Source organism: Amblyomma mixtum, chromosome 1, assembly GCF_055824585.1.
Source record: "Amblyomma mixtum isolate Tamu chromosome 1, ASM5582458v1, whole genome shotgun sequence".
NCBI classification, from domain to species: domain Eukaryota; kingdom Metazoa; phylum Arthropoda; class Arachnida; order Ixodida; family Ixodidae; genus Amblyomma; species Amblyomma mixtum.
The window spans coordinates 186,682,395-186,703,998 of NC_143012.1; the positions used below are offsets into that span (position 1 = coordinate 186,682,395).

General features: G+C 49.4%; 1 protein-coding gene across 2 annotated transcripts in view; it reads right to left on the reverse strand.

Annotated features, from left to right (window-relative positions):
* Positions 1-3,704: 3,704 nt before the first annotated feature.
* The window catches only part of mRNA-cap (RNA guanylyltransferase and 5'-phosphatase mRNA capping enzyme), a 41,639-nt gene continuing 23,739 nt past the window's right edge, over positions 3,705-21,604 (reverse strand). For both annotated transcript variants that reach the window (XM_089560612.1, XM_089560621.1), the window contains exons 13-19: positions 20,491-20,568; positions 17,928-18,092; positions 14,631-14,702; positions 10,742-10,842; positions 9,926-9,995; positions 8,772-8,895; positions 3,705-6,567 (exon numbers count right to left, since the gene is read on the reverse strand). In XM_089560612.1, the coding sequence (XP_089416738.1) occupies positions 6,440-6,567; positions 8,772-8,895; positions 9,926-9,995; positions 10,742-10,842; positions 14,631-14,702; positions 17,928-18,092; positions 20,491-20,568 (738 nt within the window). In that variant the 3' untranslated portion in view covers positions 3,705-6,439. The remainder of the gene's footprint in view (positions 6,568-8,771; positions 8,896-9,925; positions 9,996-10,741; positions 10,843-14,630; positions 14,703-17,927; positions 18,093-20,490; positions 20,569-21,604) is intronic.

Below are 21,604 nucleotides of genomic sequence, written 5' to 3' on the forward strand. Positions count from 1 at the left end.
GCGGCGGAAGCCTCTGCAGTTCCATTGCCAAATTTCAAATTTTTGGCGTGGTGCCATGTTGGGTTATAGATGGTTGTGGCGTCGTGGACAGATCCAAGATGGGGGGTAGGCGGGCCTCGATAGTTGTAAGCCTATCCATTATTTGCTGCATGCAGGTGGCTATTTGGGATACCTGTCCCTCTAGTGTTGCAAAGCGAATATCTATCTGCAATTTTTTTTTGTGATTTAAAGCTAATCGATCATTTACAATATAAGTTTAAAAATTCGCGCTTGCCCGCTTCGCGGCAAGCTGCAGTGCCGAGATTTCGCCCGAATCTGCGCGTAATGCGTCATGCCGCGCTCTTTACGTCACCAGCAAAGGGCTGCCATTGGTTCGCCGTCACGCAGTTCCTATGGCTGCGGCCGCAAGCTCCGCCCCCTCCACCCTCGCGCGTCGGCAGCTGGCGGAGGCGCCGACATGTCAGCGTGCAAAAAGTGACGAGGAGAAGGGCGCGAAGAGGCGTAAATTCAAATTTTGACGGGAGATAATTCAGCTTCCACAAAACGCATTAAGAAAATCCTTGCTGGAGGATATTTGTGAGGCGGCGCCCTTTAACATCCTAGGCATACCGCAAATTTATGGATCCCCTTCAGGGCCCCCTCTATGTTTTTCTCAGTACCGACTGATATCATTAACTAGATTTATCATCAGTTCCTAAGACCAGTGCAAAAGGAGTTATTGAAATCGGAGCATGCAAACGAAAGTTATTGCACTTTGAAAATTCGAAATGAAAAGATCGGACAAAAGCGCGTTTCGCACACCCATTTCACTCACCCAGTACTTAGATTGGGCGCCACCAATCAGAACCGCGTCTAGTGCGCACGCAGAGGAAGCTCGCATTGGGGCAGCCCACGGCTTCACATTTTGACGGCGTCCCCACCCCCGTAAGCGGCGCCTTAGACAAGGCAGGGGCAAAGGAAGCTCTCCGATGTTTGTTTGTGCTAGGATTGCAAGGCTGTCGGTTTCCCCCCCCCCCCCCCCCCCCCCCCCCCAAACTCGCCTCCAGTCTCCTGTCCGGCCGTTCTTTTCACATTTTTGGGCAAGGTGTGTCGACTGCCTTTTTTTTCGCTGCCTCCTTGGTGTGGTTGGAAGAGCGCTCGCGCCCACTAAGGTTTGCAGTGGAACAGAAAGTGCCGCCCCTAGCGTTATTCATATTAGTTTTTGATCGCTGTCACTGCTTCTTTCTAGTTTTTGTGGCACGGAAAAAGCTTTGAGTACTCAGAGGCATAATAACTTGGATTCATATTGTGAGTGTAAAGGAACAATATGCAAATTGGACGCACAACCAATCAGAGAGGCAGCGCCCAATCTGGATGCTATCTCATTTCCGCTGCCGAACATGTCTCTGCGTTGCGTAACCATCGGCTCGAAACGAGCATTTCTGGAGAAGATTACAACATTAAATACTACGATTTCAGCGATCTCTTTGGGCGTTCAGGAGTAACAATATTACTCTGCATACAAAGAATAAAGACCTCATGCTTTATCAACGTCGCAAGGCCCATTAAAGTGAAGAGGTGCCTCCAAGTTTCATGGTGGAAGAGTAGCATGTTCCTTGATCAGCTGGCAAGCATGATGTACTCCAGCCACCTGTGCATAGTTTCCATGGAGGACTCCATGATGGATCGGCGTCTTTTTGTTTTTCACAGGCCGCCAATGAGGGCAGTGCGGCAGTGGCAGTTAGGAACCGCTTGCTTGCCTGCTTGCTTGGCACACCTGGCTGCAGACTGTCGTTTTCTCGGAGGCTTTCTTGTGCCTGCCTGTTTTATCAGATATTTGGGACATCCGGGAAAAATACCGGCACAGCATTCGGCAACAGCACCGGTTTCTTGAGTGCATTTAAATGTGCCTTGCCACTGAACTCTGCGTAGTACGATTTTATAAGGAAAGTGCTTTGGGGAGACATGGTCGCTTGGATACAATATCCTATCTGCTCTGGGGACTGCCTGGCGCCAAAGTTCTAGGCGAGCAGGCTCTGACGCAGCTTTAAAAAGTCACACTTGGTCCGTACAAACACTGTTATCCCGATCTCCAGTTGGGTACGAAGCATAATCGCGTCTAGTCGGCTTCTGGACCCGGCTAGACCCCTTAGGTGTGCCAAAGCAACAAACAACACATCACAGTCACTATGTACATAGGCCGCGACGACCGTCCATGGCGCCGGCCTGCCGGCCTGTGCTGCCACGAGCATTTGCACAATGATCACTGCGGCTGGTCCCAAGCCACGACATGGATAGTTCAAGCAAACTTTGCTCATGCGCGGTGCCCACCACGACGTGGACGCCAAGAACCTAACGTCCACACCTTGTGATGAACTTTGGCAGCGCAAAACACAAACAGTGTTGGTTAAATGTTTAGGGGAATCCCCCAAGGTGGAGTAGATTTGTAATAAGGGAGTAATTGCTCATTGGCGTCCACCCGAGCGCAGCATTGGGTGGACGTCAATGAGTAATTACTTCCTTATTATAAAACACGAATAAACACAGCCTAAAACGGCACCGAAAGCTGTGCAGGCCGCTCAGCCATGTCCGCCGCTCCGCAAGCAAATGGCCCCTAAAGGCCACTACTCCGCAGTGCCCCCGTGTCGCCGCGGTCGGCGCATGTACTAGAGGGCGAACATGATCTGTGCGCGTTCTTCGCCGCGGCAGGAGGACAGTGTCAACACCTAAAATAGTCTTACACACTGTGGTACTAGCATCGTCTGCTCGGCTGTTCTGTTTCGTGCGAAGCAACCCTTGTACAATAAGTGTTATTGTCGAGTTCTGAGAGCGTTTGTTTCGTGTTCTATCTGTGCGTATCTGGACAGGCGCATGACTCTGGGACTCGGTTGCATTTGCGGGTAGCGTCTCCAGAGCATTTTGCTTTCACAAAACACGGCAATATCAAGGGTCGTCTCCAATCAGTTTTTCGTAAGTAATGATTGCAACTGGTTTCTTCGGCATGCTAGGCTGTTCCTAAATTTATGCTGCTTTCAGAATCACCCACGAATATGCAGCGGATAAAAACAATTGCTCTCAGCTTCCTGGGGCTCCGATGCATAACAGCAGACGATGGGCAGGGGCTGCTTCATGCTAATCAGAAAAGCCTAGCAGACGAAGCTGAATCCACCAGCACGAATTGTGGGCATGCCCTTGCCTCGCACGCTATCTCCTCTCGTTCTTCCGGCGCCGCAGCGCCAGGCAGTAGATGCTTGTGCGTTCATATTATAAAATTGGAAGAGTGTACATTACACTCTATAGCCGTAAAGGGGTCTCGCTGAAAAAAAAAAAACACTGGGACAGTTGTCGCTAGTAACATCTGTTATGCGAATTTCATCCACACCAGACAGTACAATTAGGTCCAAATGGGCTCTTCCAGAATTGCTAGGCAAAGCATTCGCAGCTTTTTCGGCTTTTGAATCCGACGCTTCCTTGTCTCCATTTTGGAGGCGTGCACTGTCAAATCTGCACCCGCATCATTGCGTCTAGTCTATGACACTCAGGCCACAAACCGAGAGTAGGTTCCCCATGCAGCCACCGCTGTGAAAGGCACACTATGCTACTTGAAACCCAATCCACAAGCCGATGTGTTCCCCTTCGTATCGGCCACAAGTGTACACTAGCCCACTTCCATGGCTCTGGCGCTGCCTACTGCCCTCATGCAAGTGAGGCTGACAACAACGAAACAGCGCTCTTTACCGAGTTTATTCTACGACAGCAAACATGTTCCCACTCATGCAGCACTTTCGAAACAGTAGTAAAAAAAAAAAAGTTGTAGGCTAAATGTACTGCAAAGGTAAATAAATCGCCACTTTCGCGTCACACACACACGTGTCAAAGCCCGCAACAAAACAATGAAGCCTAGCTCACAGGGCACCAGGAAAGTGCCAGCTCCCTCTTTGCCACATGAGCATAAATACGCCACACCTGTCTAAATAAAATCTGGTGAACTGATAACATTTCTCAGAGCCCTCAAAATCAGGCACCTCAATGCAGCTAGGCTGTCCAAAAGTAAGCTTTTCTTTTTAAGTTCTGCCTCTCGGTATTGAACTTCCTCATCAACAGATGCAACTGAAAGGTGTTACACTATATTGTAAGCCTGGAATGTCCTATATCCTGGGAGCACATCACTTTTCACTCTAGTCTACATCGTCAGCGACGCACCTCAGCCACTAGCTTCCTGCACACTATTATGAAAGAAGCGAGGATTTAATATGCTTCAAATCGGCCACATTCCAGCCTGAACTTCATGCCATCAGGCTTCTTTCCGTTCGCTACGAAGCAGGAACATCTGACCGGCACATGCTTCGCATCTGACAAAGAAGGTCATAGATGCAGTTTGCTTTTGGCATCGTCGACAGGCACTCTGTTTCTTTGATGACAACATGCAAATAATGCTCCACTGCTGGCTGAAAGCACATCACCACTGGATAGCGTTATACCAAGTGACGTGCCACTGGGGAAAAAAAAAAGGCATTCCAAAATTTCACTTCAACGCACACCTTTCGGTTCCATCACTTAAAAAGTTACAGCCGAGGAAAAAAGCTTACTGAACACTCCTCAAAAAAACCAATGGATTTAGTACATATATACACTCCCGTTTTCTCCTCACAGTATGCATGCTCTCAAAGAGTCAAGTCACAGTTACAGCTGTTACAGGCAATCCCAGTAATGATTTTCCAGACATGCGAGTAGCGCAAGGCTCACACTACCCTTTCATATCCCCCTTACTGACCCATAAAAAGTGCCATTTTTCGAAGATCTGATTCACACGCCACAACCACTCAAGAAACACCCTCTATACTCAGTTTTTGTCTTTGACAAAAAGAATATGTTTTAACTTTGAAATGTCAGTCATTATTACACAACCGGTGTGGTAGCATATTAGAATAAACTTTTTGCAGCTTGAATGTCACAGAGGCAGCCGAAATACCAGGGACAAACCATGCGGCCAATTATTCAAGCAAAGAAGGGCATGAAAAACAAAGCCCCATGTTCGTGTCTCAGTATTGTAACCCTCCAAAAAAAAAGGAAGGTTGATGGCAGCCTTTTTGCAAATGAACGCCATTCACTGCAATTCGCAGAGCACATCTTAACAGTTCGCGAGAATTTACGGTGATGGCAGGCAGACATGCCACAAGTCAAGATGCGCACAGTGGGAAACCTATAAGCCCACCGCAACTTATGAAGTGTTCACGTTTGCAATGCTTAAAAGCAACACATCTGCGAGGCAATCACAGAAGACCAAGCCAAGCTCAAACCCCCCCCCCTTGCAGATTATCACCAAAGCAATAAAAATCTCCCCTCTCATTAGCTCTAATGTAGTTTTGTCACACAGTGTGGGAACTGCACCGCAACTAGTGCAATACTCGACATTAAAACAGCTAGTCATACTGTACTCACTTCAACACAGCCATACATATATGCCTGCCTGCACACATGTGCAATGTTCAGCTGCTATAGTCACTACCAGCACCACAATTAGGGTACTGAAATCGGGCAGCAAAAACAGCAACATTCACGCAAAATCTTTCGCTTATCTCAATGTACCCACTCCCTTTCCAAGGGAAACCCTCCCCAGCCCTGCCAACTTTCTTTAAACCCTCCGTATTTTGCCCCAATGAATGCAGCAAGCATCGCCCTTTCAATAATATGCTGATAACCAACCTTCTTGTCATGAAAGGCAAACCAATGGCAGAGCCCACACTTTAATAGGAGGGACTGCATCACAGAAATCAACAACGCTTCTACAAAAACTCATAAGATGAACAAGTATCGCCAACACAACAAGCATACTTTTAACGTCACGCTGACACCAACCAAACTAACTTTCTTGCACGTGCCTCAAACATGGCACCAACCAGCAAAGCACACGGTGAAGGCGGATAAAACAAAGAAAAATGAAAACAAACAGTTTAAGGGGGGGGGGGGGGGGGGGGGCAGCGGTGCCGTAATGTCCATGAGATGATGCAGCTTCTGCAGCGACCGTGAAAAGTGTGCCTTGCAGGCAATACCCGACGCACTGCACATTCCACTACGCCCCGTACAAAGCGCACTGGGCCATTCCTTCTAGTTGAGGTACTCCAGCTGTTAAGCCACCATTTCGCATTCAAGGACAGGTGTGCATTCCTTGTCGGTGCAGACGTGTTTAGCGGATGGCACACCAGATGGGGCTAACAGCATTGCTAACAGCCAGCACCTTCAACCTTTCTCTACACCCGGTCGTGAGTCCCGAGGATCAAAAGTACACGGTGCGCTGTCAGGATGCGAGTGCAAGCAAAGGATGATGTCGCTGAATAACGTGTCCCAAACTCCTCCGCTGAAGCCGCTTGGGGCATCGCTGCTCCAGGTGCAATGCAGAAGCACTGCCCTATTCCGCGGGGCCAGACACTGCGAGTTTCAACAACACTGCAACGTGCGATCAATGCGCAACACGGTTTGGCGGCGGCATCAGTTCACTGTCGGTTGGCTTCTTCCGCCACAGATGCTTGCTGATGAATTCCAGCAGGTATTCTTTGTCGATGGGACGCCGGATGCTCTCCATGACACCTGCGGACAAACAGTACGACATCACTCAATAGGCACTCGCACAGAGCAAAGCCACTCCCCCAGCCCTGGATATGCCCTTGGCATTCAGAGGACATGTAATGATGCGTATTCCACGAGTTTCCAAATGCTGCACATTATTGTTTATTGGATACCTGCATTGGCCGTAGGGCATTACAGCAGGGGGGCTACAAACGTTAGCTGTCACTTTACATATTATTTCAACGCATGGTAAAAAGCGTCGTTCATCAGAACATACACAGTGCTTGATGGCAAACTGTTCCATTCTCACACAGTTCTAAAAAAAAAAAGCGTAACGCAAGACGTCACCCCTACAAGAAAATTCGCTGACCTTCAAATTGTGGTCCAGTCACTTCAATATAATTTGGTGCCTGGATATACTTTTCGCAGTTGATGCATGTTCCAGAGTAATAAATGTTAGGAAAAAATTTTAAACTAGCACTTCTCCTGCGATCCTTTACCTCTTGCCATTGAATTCATGTTTGCTTTCTGTCATGCTAAGTTTTCTGTTGTAATTTCCAAGAACAAATCTGACTGCCCTGTTCTGGATTTTTTCTAATTTGCCTATAAGCTCAGCTGTGCGAGGATCCCAACAAACACACGCATACTCAAGTATTGGTCGAACATGACTGAAGTAGAGCTGGGTTTTTAAGTTGCTTGGAAGATGAGTGGAATTCCTCCTCAAGAAACCCAAAACTGACGCCACCCTATTTCCAATATAGTTAACGCACCTGTTCCACCGTAAATCAGATGTAAAAAAGACGCAAAAGTGGCTCGTACATCTTAAACCTTTCTTGCCGTACCACTACACATCGATCACCAGCGATCAACGGATTCGAAGTCCAATTTCAGTGCTACTGGGGCCACCAAAAACTTGTTGCACTGCCGTCTTGTCGGTTGTTTAGACACTGTACTTTCATTTCATGCGTAGTTTGTATTTCTGTCACAAGGTAGCAGTTTTCGATGTGAAGTTGAGGTTTCGGCGTAGCATGCTCACAGCGTCGGGCCAGCCGCAACGATGGCACATGCTCGAGAAAATCCCACTTTGCACGATTCTGCTGCACCTACCACAAACATTTCCGATGCATCAAGCAGCAGTTGCTCCAACGATGAAATGAAACGACGGGCTTTGATTACGACGATGAAACTGCGTAACCCAAGTGCAGAACATCGGCAGCTGTCCACCCAAAAGTTTCGTTCTCCGCTTGTCAGCTAGCTCATTCCTAGAGCTGGTCCAGGCCACTAATCAATGATATTTCTGCTTTCAGAGGTGCCATGGCATCGTATGGGCAGGATTTGCTTCCAAAAGCCCACTAGAAGCCACGGCATCAACCTAGGATTGACACTCCGCGGTAGCCCCTCTGAGGCAGCTCACGAAAGCTGTCGTCATCTTCCGACTGGTCCTAAATCGTCTACATCTTCTGAAATAAGTTCTTGTGAAACCAAACCATTCTGCGCCTTTTTTTATGAGGCTGAGTTATGAGGCTTTACAACCCATCATGTTCATGTTAGTGGCGAGGGGCAGAGGGAATCTTTTTTTGTTTCACATTAGCTCTACTAGATCACTCTCGTGCCATTTTTAGCGGCCAGTCACGGCTCAATTCACGAATCTCATTTCGTTCCTTCTTTTTCAAGACTACATTAAAGGTTGGATAGCGCTATGCTCTCTAATCGAGTAATACACATTTCTGTGCACATCATTTTCTTATATGGTGCTGAGTCGGTCTAGTTTTGTTCCCGTCAGTTGCAATGACTCTGCATTATTTCGAAAGAATTGAGGAAAGGCAGCATTTGCCTGCACATAATTTTCTAAAACTTGTTTTCATAATGAATGATATTCAATTATGTTTTCGAAAATTTCAGTATTTGCACACCCCTTAGAGCATTCACACATTTCCCGAAAACAAGAAATATGATAATAACCTGCACGTACTTTCTCCGCAAAACTAGAAACATAAAAACCAAGTTCAAATTTGGCGTTTGCAGCGCCCTTCCCTGACCGAGTCAATTTCATGCAGTTGAGTTTCATGCAACGACAAAACCACTTTACACAACTCATACCAAGCTGCTCTTGAGAGCAATTGGTAGAGTACAGTCTTCACCACCACCACCATCCAGCCAGCCATGGTCATGCTGTGCGCCTGCACCAACCCCTGGACACAGTAAGCGCGCTCAGCTGCACACACCTTCAGCTGTTGAGAAGCTGTTGGGGAAGGACTTGTCCGTTCGCTCCCGCAGCAAAACCCAGTTGCCATTTTCGATCCGGCACTCGATTATCTTGTTGTCCAGAGCCTTCAACTGCTTTGTCACCTGCGAAAGCACAGCACACGTCGTGCAAGCTCAGCCACCCGTGATGCGGAGGGAGCCAGTGTGAACGGGGCAGACGCCAGGATATACAAAGGCAACAACAAGATCCAACTCGGCTCATATGTTTGCACTGCTCACAGACGGCGTCATACGCCTTATAAGCTACTCCTGCGGGCATCCTTTTAGAGTGCAGCTCACAGGCTCCCGTTACCGGGTTGAGTGGCGTGCCTCGGCGTAACCGAGCATGGCGTGCCTTGGCGTAACTGAGCGCGGCACGTAGCAGAGGATGAAAGACTGTGAAAGAGATCATTAGGAGGAAAACGGGGGAGGAGGGTATGGTGATAGTGCGAAGGCAGGTAGACCAGTGCTGACCCGTGGCATCAGAGTAGTGCGCTGTCATCTGCTCGCCGATGACGTCACTGGCAAGGTATGCCGCGCTGCTCGTTAGCCTAAGATGAGGCTCATCACCGGCAGAGAACGCTGTGCACACTGCCTAGAGCCGCCTCCATTCGGCACTACATGCTCCACGTGCAGTCGCCTACGGTTCCAGTACCGCAGCAGTTGTGCTCAAAAATCGCAGTACCGAGGAAAGAAATAGTCGGTGATTTTTTTTGTGCTTTTTTACTGTATCAGCAGCTATGGCACTTTTCCCAGTTCTGCGGCATCATTTGGAGCATTTGTGGCGCCACCTGTGAGCAGCGGCAAACTGCAGTCGGATATGGGTCAACAACAAATCGGCACACATCCCTCAAAGAAGTCCTCCCAGCCAACGGCATCAACCAATTGTCATGAAGTTCCAGTTACCTACCACACTCGCGTGATAACGCAGGTGAAGGCGCCTCCGTGAAATAGGATTAACCCCAACATCACAACAATCGATCAACGCCATTGGCTGGAGAGCTGCCTTTAGAGGAGAAAAACAACAGCCATCACACTCTCGTGGCCACCAGCAAGATCCTCACAAGCTGCATGCGGTATGCGTGACCTAAGACGCCCAGAAACTGTGCTGCAGAGAGGGGGACCAGACACGCACCTTTGTGATCCGGCTGTACGGCGGATCGTGACCTCCCACGAAGAGCAGCCCAATTGACTTTGGCACCAGGCTGCAGTCGCAAACAACAGCAATGCACATCAGCACAGGACATGGGCAGAAATATGTCAGATGCGTCAACGAATTAGGTTGCTATGTCCATTTGAGCCCATTTGGATCCACCTGGTTTTGGCTTTATTGGGGTTTAATGTCCCAATGCGACTCAGGCTATGAGGGACGCCGCAGTGAAGGGCTCCGGAAATTTCGGCCACCTGGGGTTCTTTAACGCGCACTGACATCGCACAGTACACGAGTCTCTAGAATTTCGCCTCCATCGAAATTCGGCTGCCGCGGCCGGGATTGAACCCGCATCCTTCAGGCCAGCATCCGACTGCCATAACCACTGAGCCACCGCGGTGGCTACTACTACTACCAATGAGTTCACAAAACAAAGGGAGGGGCTGTTAGCATTGTTACAAGACTCAAAAAATTCTCGCTGGTCCTCTCAACAATGTTCCCCTGTCCATGACTTGGCATGGCTGAACCAACAAATGCTGCCCAAGACAGCACCAGCCTTGGCAGCGCTGACAACCAGCAAGACTTCAAACAAGCAACACTGAAAAGACAACCAAGTTTTGCGAGGAAAGCTACGTGCCCTGCCATTTGGATTTGTTGCAAGCACGTCGCACCGGTGCCAAACGGAGCAGTCACAAGTCATGTTCAGGACAGAACGCACACCAACAGTCAGGAGAAGCAGCCAACCAGGTCAGTGCAGCTGCTTCTTCCAGCTGAGGCGCAGCCGGAAGTCGGACCACTCACCCCATGCCGGACTCCCGCGTGATCTTGAGCCGGAAGTCGATGGTGTTCAGGTGCGGGGGTTTCCACTTGAGGACATCCATGCAGCGCCCAAACATGTACGGCTGGGAGGGAAGAATGGGACAGCTCCCCTTCATCTCCAGCACCTCACGCTTTTACGCACGGAGAATAGGAACCTGTTTGCACCTCATTTCTCAATCCACTTCACTTCTCGGCTCTCTTTCCCAGCCTGTATCCTCTCTCTACAGCTTGACCTGATATCCTGATTTGAGCTCGACTGCCACAGGAACCTACTTGCCAGCATTACCGTAAAAACCCGCGTATAATACGAGGTTTTTTTCCCACAATTAGCGTCCTAAATTTCCACCTCGTACTATTTGCGGATCCGAACAAAAATTTTCGAAGTTGCTCGAAGTTTTGGTTTCGTTTTTGCAGCGTGGCTGCGGCTTGGATTTGCTATTGGCGCGTGGCTACGGCTTCGCTTCGTTACTCTCGACAAACAACGTCACGACGTCGTTTCTTTGTTGATCCGTTGGGTGCGCCGGGGGGTCGCGGTGTGCCGTGCGCCTGTTGACAACGCACGTGCTCGCATGTAAGGCACGCTTCGTGAAGTGGATATTGTTTTAGGGAGCACAATGTCACGGTCTCGAAAACAGTACTCGGCTACTTTCAAGCGATTTTAGCTGCGGAGAACATCGGCAACGGTGCGGCCGGGAGGCAGTTTGGTGTCGTCGAAGGAAGCATTCGTGGATGGCCACAACAGAAAGAAGCCCTTTTGCCTGCAGCGGAACGCGACGAAGCTTTCGCGGCCGCTTGATGGTTGTGTAAACAAACCGTTTAAGGACGTAGTCAAGCGGTGCTACGCAGAGTGGATGCGCTCAGGTGAGCCTGCAGTGACGCCAACCGGGCGGCTGAAGCGGGCTTAAGAAGTGTGGCATCTCGAACGCCCTCGATAGCACGGAAGATAAGTACATTTGGGACAATTTGTCGGACAAAGAAATGTCCGAAGAAAGCGCTACTGAAGAAGAAAGTAATTGAAGTGAAGTGCGGGATGCAATTTGAATAAATGTCTTCTATGAGCTTGTGTTACTCGTATTATACGCGGGTGAAACTTTTTTTCCCATTTCGCGTCTCTAAAACTTAGCCTCGTATTATATTCGGGTTCGTATTATACGCGGGTTTTTACGGTACTTCAGGCTTATATATCTATGCACAGGTCAAGTTTTTTTTCTTGTTGTTGTTTGCTTGTTTGTTTTCAAGTACACCACACACCTACACCTGTACCTGTGGAAAACGGTGCCGACGCAGTTGCAAATTGAGTGCTCTTCACTGGCACCTGCACTAAGCGTTCTTCACCCACCACACCCACCTCGGGCAAAACTTTGATTCCCAGTGCGACAAGAATGTGCCAGCACAAAATCCAGCCTCTCCCAACACCCAAGCACGCAAGCCCCAAGCCACGATGCACCACCGTTTCCTTCAACAGAGGTGACACGAGGCACCAAGACCACCCCGCATACAATCTCTGGTCTTCGTGTGAATCAGCCACAACACCTGTCTCATGCAGGCGCTAAGGCACAGATTTCAACATGCTCATGAATTTGCACAGAGGAGCTTTTTGTTTTCTCCTCGATTTTTTGTCTTCTCGAATGGTTAGACATGGGTGCCAGGGTTATTGACAGTCAATAAAAAAATTTGCCTAGAAGTACAGCCCCCGTCAAAAGTATACAGCCCAAGGGGTTTGCTTCTAAGCTGTTTAGCGGGGCCTCCTAGCACGTCTAACAGTACAAAGATTGGGAAAATTAAGGACGCAATGCCATTCCTCTTTGGAGAGATTGCAGTCGCTGAGGATGCGTAATGAGGCTGACCGCAGGCCTCACAAGCAAACCCGCTTGGGCTGTATACTTTTGACGGGGGGTGTACGTGTGATGGTGTTCGCATTAAGCAAACGTTTTTTTTGCATCGGGCACATAAAGAAACAGACTACAGTTTGGCACAATGAGCTCCTACACTGCTGAAATTAATTACACGAAGTCCCCGCACAGCCTCTGACTTTAGCAGCTGCACGGCCGCTCAATGGAGGTGCACTTGGTGCAGCCCATCGCGTCGCGCCTCAATGGCTGAGGAAGCACGTATCGGGAGAAGTTCAAGTTTCCGCCGTCATTCTCCGCGGGGGCGCCACCACTCCGTGACAAGCCGCAGCCGGCACAGACGGCCAGACGACGCGAAAGGAGTGCACAGGCTGTGTTGGCACGTTTTCTCGCTGTAACTGCTCTGCATGACCGCGTGGTTCTGCTAGTTCTGCGTGTTTGTCATCGGTGCCTGCGCCGACAGCGTCCTAAGCGCATGCGACACCATGCCACGCAACTGCTGCGTGCTGCTGTGCACCACAAATGCCAGAAAAGATCCGAGGATCGGTTACCACCAGTTCCCGTGCAATCCACATCGTCGAGCAGCGTGGCTGAAAAACATATCTCGGGAAGGCTCGGGCGGAAAAGGAAGTAGGTGGGAGCCGAGTGACAGGTCACGGGTATGCTCCCTGCACTTTACAGATGACGACTACAGGAAGAACACAAAACTGAACAGTCTGCTTCCGTCAGCCGTCCCCTCCGTGTTCCCGAACTACCCACACATTAAATGCAACCAGCAAGTTTTGCAACGAAAGAAGAGACCTGAGCCGTTTCTGCTCGTTTTCAGTTGCCTTGTGATTGTTGCAAAACCCTGCTGCAGGTAGCAAAGCCAAGTGAAGTAATTTATGGACTTATCAAGAATCGTGATGATGGACGAAAATGGAAGTAGTTGCCTTGTGTCAAGCCTACATGCACCTTTGTTAGCAAGGTGATGAAGTGCCCAGAGGTCAGCAGAAGCAGCAAGCTATGCAATATGTTGGTTTCAGCCCTTCTTCCCTACTCTGAGCAATGTCCGGAGTTGATTTGCGAGAGAGAAGACCGCAGTCACACCAAGGACCTCTGCAAAGCCTTTGTAACCAAACTAATGCGACCACTGCTGACCAATTGGGCAGGAAACATCAATCTTACGGTGGAAAAAAATCGTACTTGCTCATAAGCCTCTCTCGAGGAAAGTTTCTCGCTTGTTAAACAGGCTTGAATTCCTTTGGCGCATCACGTGACTTCTAAACAAAACGAAAAGCATTGGCTAAGCCTGCTGGCGTCTGGTTAAACTGGCTGTCTTGTGCCGTTCCTCTTGCAACGATTTGTGTCAGCAGTATATTTACGTGGTGGTACCCGCATGAAACTATTTCCAGCAAAAACGGAGCAAACCGGCTGAACTACAGTCCTGAACGTTACAACCACAAACGTAAGTTTACAAAAAGTGCACCTTGAATAAGGGGCCCGAAACCTTGCCCCGAGTTCAAGATTGTAATATGTAATAAGTTATTACAGTGGTTGAAACGCCCGTAACCGAATGGGTGACCGCTCGGCGAAGCGCACTTCCGCCTCGATTCTCGGTGAAAACGCATGTGCGATTTGGAAAAGCGCAGTGATGGTGACATGCCGCTATCACGCTATCAATAGCAAACTTGCACGTGGCATCACCATAACGTGTGGAACGCAGCTCAGAAAGGCTAAAATTATAAAGCGCCTACTGTGCGGACGCCTAAACGAAAGCACTGCCTCGGCCGCTGCGCACAGCTCTCTGCCTGGACTCGTCACTGAGCGGTGGCGCCACAGTGGTGACGACGAGAACTACGCGCCATATGGCTCTTTCGGGCAACGTGACGGGCCACACCAAGTGCGCTCTCCATTGAGCGGCTGTGGCAGCTGCTCTCGTAGGCACACTGTACATTGTAGTGTACCTCTAGTGCAAGTTAAACTGAACCAAACCCTGCAGTGCATACGAGCAGCATGGTGGAAATGGAAGAGGCACTCACATCCATTGTAGGCTGAAAGATGAGTCCATCCAGCTCGTGTGGCATGCTCTGGGCAAACTTGTCACTCAGCAACTGCAAACATACACAGAAGACGGAACGCACAAGAAAGGGAGTGTTACAGCAAAGTCACGCGCCACCACCCCACCAACCACGATTGAACACAGAGGTGCACAAACCAAACCTGGCCGAGAGCAAAGAGCATGAAGGGCACCCGTTCAGCCACGAGAAGAAACGCCTGGACGATTGTGGGGCCAACTACGACAACCGACGCCATCTCGAACATTTTCCTCCTGAAGGCCCAACCTACAACTTTGGGTGCAACACCCCGTTTACCAGGGCTGTGGCAACCCAGCTCCCACCATTATACCGAGTGATGGTGTGGGTTTAGAACAGGCGCTGAACCCCTGATTCTACTGATGGCTACAGTAGCAAGTTTACAATGATGCAACAGAGACCCTGTAAGAAAAGAGCGAGACAATTAAACTATGCACTGCATAGGACTGCGTAAGCTTGACCAAGATGCATGAAGACAGTCTATCCGTTGCGCAAGATAACCAGCACAGAACAAGCGATGGGGGGCTGGGAACCTCAAAATTCGTTATCAGTGAATTAAAAAAAAAATCCTGGATAATTTCAAGGGTTTCTGTGGTCCCATACTTTCTAGCGTAAATTCAACCAGCCACTTCAAGCCGGCAGCTTGTGCAGTTCTCACTATTTTGAAGACCAGGAGGGAAAAACGTTTGCCGCAGACTTGGGCGTGCACGAGTTGCACTGACAAGGCAGCATCGCAGAACTCACGTTTACAACTGCATTGCAAGCCCTAAAAGAGGCGGAACCCTTGAATGGACTCTTCGATGCCTCACGTACCACCGGGCAACACCCCAACTTTTTAAGGTGCAGGGCAGTGACTTTGCACGGGCCGAAGTCACCCTCTGCGTTTCACTGGCACCTGAATGCGAACACATATGGTGGAAGACGGCATGCTGAGACAGTACCAACATAAAGTGGCCCCTATTTTTAGCATACCACACTTGTCAATACAAAATACACTGCACCAGCCCCTGGCAGCCTGGATGGACTCTGCACTCACCCTTATCACCACTGACTTTCAACTAACAGCTGCTCTTATCCGAACCCCTTCGACACATACTCCTTATACACGTGCCACTAGCCTCGTATATCCAACCTTGGCCACAGACCTTGCCCATACGGAGAATGTCAGAGTAGTAGACCAATTTTTACATATATACATATAGTAGTACAGTCGAACCCGGATATATCGAACCCGCATATTTCGAATTATTGGCTATATCGAACACACAGATTACCCCCTTGAAAATACTATGTAAAAGTATAGGACAGTTGCGTTGTATATCGAATTCCATTTTCGCCGGACATTGGATATATCGAACGCCGCGCCGCGCCCCTGGAAGGCGCGCTTTCCCCAAAGACATTCCTGTCCGGTCCTCAGCCGCCTCAGCGGAGAACATTTCCGCAGTCAGTCAGCAGGCGCAGGGCCCCCGTTTTTTTTTTTGTTCCCCGTTTTTGCGCCCCACCGGCGCGAGCTTTCCCCCTCCTCCTGTACCGCCGGCATGTGCTCCGTCAAGGTCATTGGAGCTTAGCGAAGAGAGAGTGCGGCATGGAGCAACACCCTCGAGACGCGCGGCGACGGTTCTAAGCCACGCTTCTTGGGGAAAGAGAGAGAGAGAGAAAACGGTCGCTCGTGGGTGGGTCTGGGGAAAAGAGAGAGCTCAGAAAAAAAAAAAAAAAAACGAAGCCCAGAGCGCCTATCTTTCTCCCTGATCTTTCTTTTCCCTCTGTCGTTCCTTCGCAGTCACGTTGACTGCCGCTCGCATAGGCTTCGCTCTTATCGCTCCATCTGCGCCTCGCGTGTTTTTTTTTTTGTTTTTTTGTGTGCCTGTGTTTCAACGCGCGACGTGAAGCAGGCCCCAGTAGCCAACTGTTTTGGCAAGGCAGGCCTTGAAGTGGCCGGAGGCATCCCGGAAGATTTAGATGACGATGAGTGCTTGGACGACGCGTTTCGCGACTTGTCCAATTTTCTCGGCGCCGTTCCGTCCGAAGTGACTGTTGAGGACTTTAACGCTGACAGCGAACTTCAAGCGGTAGCTGGCATTCAAGACGCCGACTCCAGCGACGACGAGGGCAACTGTGTTGTCGAAGAAACGCGTCCGTGCGCAGCCACTGAACTGCCGTCAGCGTTAGCCTGATTCGGCGCTGTTGCGGCGAAATGGAAGGCACTGTGCTCTCGCACCTGGACAGTCTCGAGAAGATCGAGGCCAGTGTTTTGAACTTCGTTTCCCAGGGAAAAAAGCAGCCCAAAATTAGTGATTTTTTTTCCCGCGAAATAAAGCGCTTTCACATTGCGTGCCCATACTATGTGATTCGCGGCTGTTCCAAACGGTAAGCCACAATTTGTTATGATCGGGAGTGCAGTTTTAGCCTATATCTGTATATCGAATTTTCGCTATATCGAACTATTTTCCGATCCCCTTCGAATTCGATATATCCGGGTTCGACTGTAGACCAATTTTTCAGACTCCAACTGACATGATATTTCTGACTGTATTTAAGAGGCCCCAGAAATCTCATAGGAAATGTGTACATGCTCAAAACCGATACTCCGGACCCTGTGGAGTCCAAAAGTTCCAATTTTTCGGACTGAAATAGACTCCAGATATGCTACAGCGATGTGTTTCTGATTGAAAGTTTACTTTTTGGCCCAACATAGACATGAGCGGCCATCGGTGTCGCCAACAACCAGCCCTTCACTGCCACGGAAGGAGTCATCTTGGATTTGAATAGAGGCAACTGGATGGACTGACTTGGATAGGCTTAGCTATCTGTTCCTCATTGCTGCTGCTCGAGCTAACAGCACACTCTTCGTTTACACTGGGGTGGGTTAGGGGTGGCCTACAAAAAAGAAGAGCACATGATTATGTTGAAAACGGGACACCGTCTCGCCAATTTCGCGCTTCATGACCGTTGTTGTCTCTGGAGATGCACAATTCCTGTTTTGCGTGGCATACTCGCGGCATGACTCGTGGCCACATCTCAGTCTGTTATCAGAGATGCGAGGTGGCGTGGACAAGACGAAAGCTCGACTCTGACTTTAATACAATCTAATACTGTCGCTTGCAAATGGTACGGGTTTCTGGAAACGGCAAAGTTCGCAATTTCTGAAACTGGTTTTTACGCACCACAGCGATTTTTTTGATGTTCACGGATTTTTGGACCGTTTTCTTATTACACCCACACAGTGGCAAGATGGCTCCCCACCTTGCAGGTGAGGCTGGCGTCCCAGAACTGTTTCTGGCGCACCCCAAAGGGCTCCAGGTCCCGGTTGATGCGGCCCTCCTGCATGGCAATCTTGCGGGGCTCATACAGCTCCCGCTGGATGCAGGTCAGCCGCCGGCAGAAGTCCACTCCCCACACATCCTCACCCTGCATCAGAGAGAGGGGGGGGGGGGGGGGGGGAATGGGGTAAACCCACAACGAAAGAGCACTGGAAAACTGGAGGGCACACTCACACTTCTGACCCAACAGCGTTATTGGAAAGTGGTCATTCTCTACTACTTTAGATTCACAGATTTGTGGGAGTCCTCGTACCACTCCTGGTGCAGTGGTGCAGTGGTTTCAACGATGGCCCTGGGATGGCATGTGCTGCCACTGACGGGGCTTCCGTAACCTAGGTTATTCTTCCCAAGAGCTTGTTAATTTAACAGCCACCTACCATGGTGGTCAGTTTGCTAACTATCTGGTGGGCAGATTGGTATAATGCCACAAGGTCCCAAGGCCTAAGATGACCTGCTGCACTGGCCTGCACTGGCCTGAAAGCCGATCAAGCGAAGATGAAATGGAGCAGTAGCTCAAAAGGGCTACCGGGGGGTCAAGAATTTTCCTGGCATACGACGTGTTCCGCAATTAAACGTGTGCCATAGATTACTGCTCTCCACTAAACCAACGAATTGTTTGAGCTGAAATTTCGCACAGAAATGGCATTTGGTGGGCAGAACGGCATTTGGTGGGCACATTTGTTCGGGTTTACTTTCCTGCTTTGATCAGAAGAAGTTGAATGCTCACATCGCCTGCGCCAACGGCGAAGCAAAATAAGCCGCTGTCCCTGCTAAAGGAGTCATCCCATTTTTTGCCACCTCTGTTTTTTTTTTCTTTTCTGCAGCAACTCCGCCATGAAGGTTTGGCAAAGGAAGGGGAGCGGGGCAAGATGGTTCCATTGCTTGGCCGGTGGTTTGTTTTGCTTCGCCACAGCTGCAGACAACATGTATGTCCCACTGTTTCTGATTGAATCAGGCAAGTAAACCCAAACTAATGTGGTACAAAACAATTCTGTTCAAAATTTCAGCTTAAACAATTTGCCGGTTTAGCTGAGAGAAGCATTCTACGGCACGCACATATCTGTGGAACAGTCTCCGGAGCAAAAGGTCCTTTGCCAGGCTGCAGCAAAGCCATCAACCCACAGGCACCCTGAAAGCTACAGTGCCTGGCACACACCTTCCTTCGGTCATCTCTATCACTCCCTACCAGACACCCTGCACCTTCCAAGGGGGACCTGACCTGTTTCTCACTGAAGCTGTGCTCACGCAGTCTCAACGCCACCTCTTAGCCCCGCAGGTGACCTGCTCAGGAGTGAGGTGCAACGGATGATGAAGCACATAAACAGTGCTCCCCACTCAGCAAATTACACATCACCATGCTCCATCTTTCTCATGCAACAGAGCTTGTCGGCAGACCGCAGGCACTCGGCTCACAAGTGCAGGGCTTCTGGTGCAACCATAGAGTTTCTTACTATTACCTAGAGGGAAAGCTGGCGGCGCTGCACTTCAGCCACCATGGACGCTCAAAGCATCATGGGGCGGTGAGCTACTTGTTGCGAGCAGTAGGTCTTGGTTGCGAGACAGTCGTAGTTTTTGGGGAGCACGGAGTGGCACTACTAAGACGTTTCATGCCGAAAACGCTGTTCGTGTGTGCGCAGACGACTTTCGCGCGAACGCAGTGTGCAAAAGCCATAGTAGTGAAAACGCGACGACACACGACGCCAATAAAAGGTTTTACTTTTATGAAATTCCATTAAAAACCTCTTATAGTGTTTAAGCAACAACATTTTTTTGAAAACATATTTACTTTTAAAAGTGCGCCTCTTATTTACGAAATATTAGTTTTTATTGTGTTCATTACTTGGCCAATAGGAGAGCGAGTCATCTCTTATTTTGGGCAAACTTTGCACTTAAATGCTATTCTGCTCGTTTGTTGCAATCATTAGACAAGATACTGAATGCTAGGACGTTTGTAGTTATCAAACAGCCTTATTTTTCTAATATTTTTTGGCCAAAAGTTGCAGTTCCGCAACAAGTAGCTCACCGCCCCATGATGCTTTGAGCGCCCATGGTGGCTGAAGTGGTCCCGAGGGGTCGCCGTGCAAACTCCCATAGACGGGCTGCCAGCTTTCCCTCTAGGTAATAGTAAGAAACTCTATGGGTGCAACCACACAGACAGCCTACGGTGGTGGTGACTGGAAGAAAAGCAAAAGTCACCGTGCCATGATGCACAGCAAAGGAAAACCAATCAAGGAAAGACTGACATGGAACAGCCAAAGTGTAGGTCTGTCCACGCCAAGTGAGGCAGCATTTTTTTTTTTTTGCGGGAAATTTATGGACTTTGTGGGTTTTCCAATGCCGAAACAGCCTGCCTACTAGCTTACTTTTCTTTTTTTCAGTAGAAATACTTCCACATTTTGATTGCACTTTCATTTTTGCATACAACAAAATGAAGGGGCAGGGAACAGGCAGTATCGCAGACAACACTGCCGTCCCTGGAGACCCACCTGGAAGCGGATGATGTCGTAGATGAGGTAGCGCGGCACATCCCGGTCATTCTCCTTGTCCTTGTCAATGATCATCTCCTGCAGCAGTGGAAGGGGGCAGGGGAGCAGTGTGAACCTCATTCCAGGCTGTGGATCAAGGTACAGCCCCTCTAGCTCAATTCATGAAGAGTGCACAGAGAAGACCCCTTTTGCTGAGTGCCTGTACGCTGACCTAGGTGCACTCAACTGCACTCAACTGCACACTACCAGCCATGCTCCCTCAAGTGGAGGCGTGCCGTCCTTCCGGAGCTCTGCACCTCCAGCTGGTTGAAATTCCAACATTATCCCCAAACCCCAACTAACATCTAGCTGCCGCGGTGGCTCAGTGGTTACGGCACTCGGCTGCTGACCCGAAAGACGCGGGTTCGATCCCAGCCGCGGCGGCCCAATTTCGATGGAGGCGAAATTCTAGAGTCCCGTGTGCTGTGCGAATATGTCAGTGCACGTTAAAGAACCCCAGGTGGTCGAAATTTCCGGAGCCCTCTCACTACAGCGTCCCTCATGGCCTGAGTCGCTTTGGGACATTAAACCCCCGTAAACCATAAACCACCTAACATCATCCACCAAGAAAATAAAATACTCCATCTAGTATTATTACCATACATCATGAATCCATACCAACTTTCCCAGCCTTCTTTGCCAGCATTAATTAGTAACCCTTTAACTGCTAAATTAACCCCTAAAAAAAAGTACTAAAATTGCCAAATTTTTTTCCATGCAACTTTGACTCAAAAGATATCACTTCAGTGGTTTCTAGTTCTAACTACCGCCCCCCAGTGTTGAAAACTGCGACCACTGCAACTGCTGACCATAACTCATCTGGCGTTGCGAGCAGCAGAAACGAGTGTGACTCCTCATCGGTGATGTTGGTACAATCTCCGATGAGTACAGCTCAGGGTTTGTGGTTTAAAAGATTAATAATAAAACTGGTGAGCCGAATGGCCCCCAACAACCAATAATCACATTAGCACGAAAGCAATGCCACCATAACAATGCCCACACTGGCCACGGCACAGGCTGAATGCTGGTTTTGTGGGGTTTAAAGGGACCCTGAAATGATTTCGACGGGCGTGTT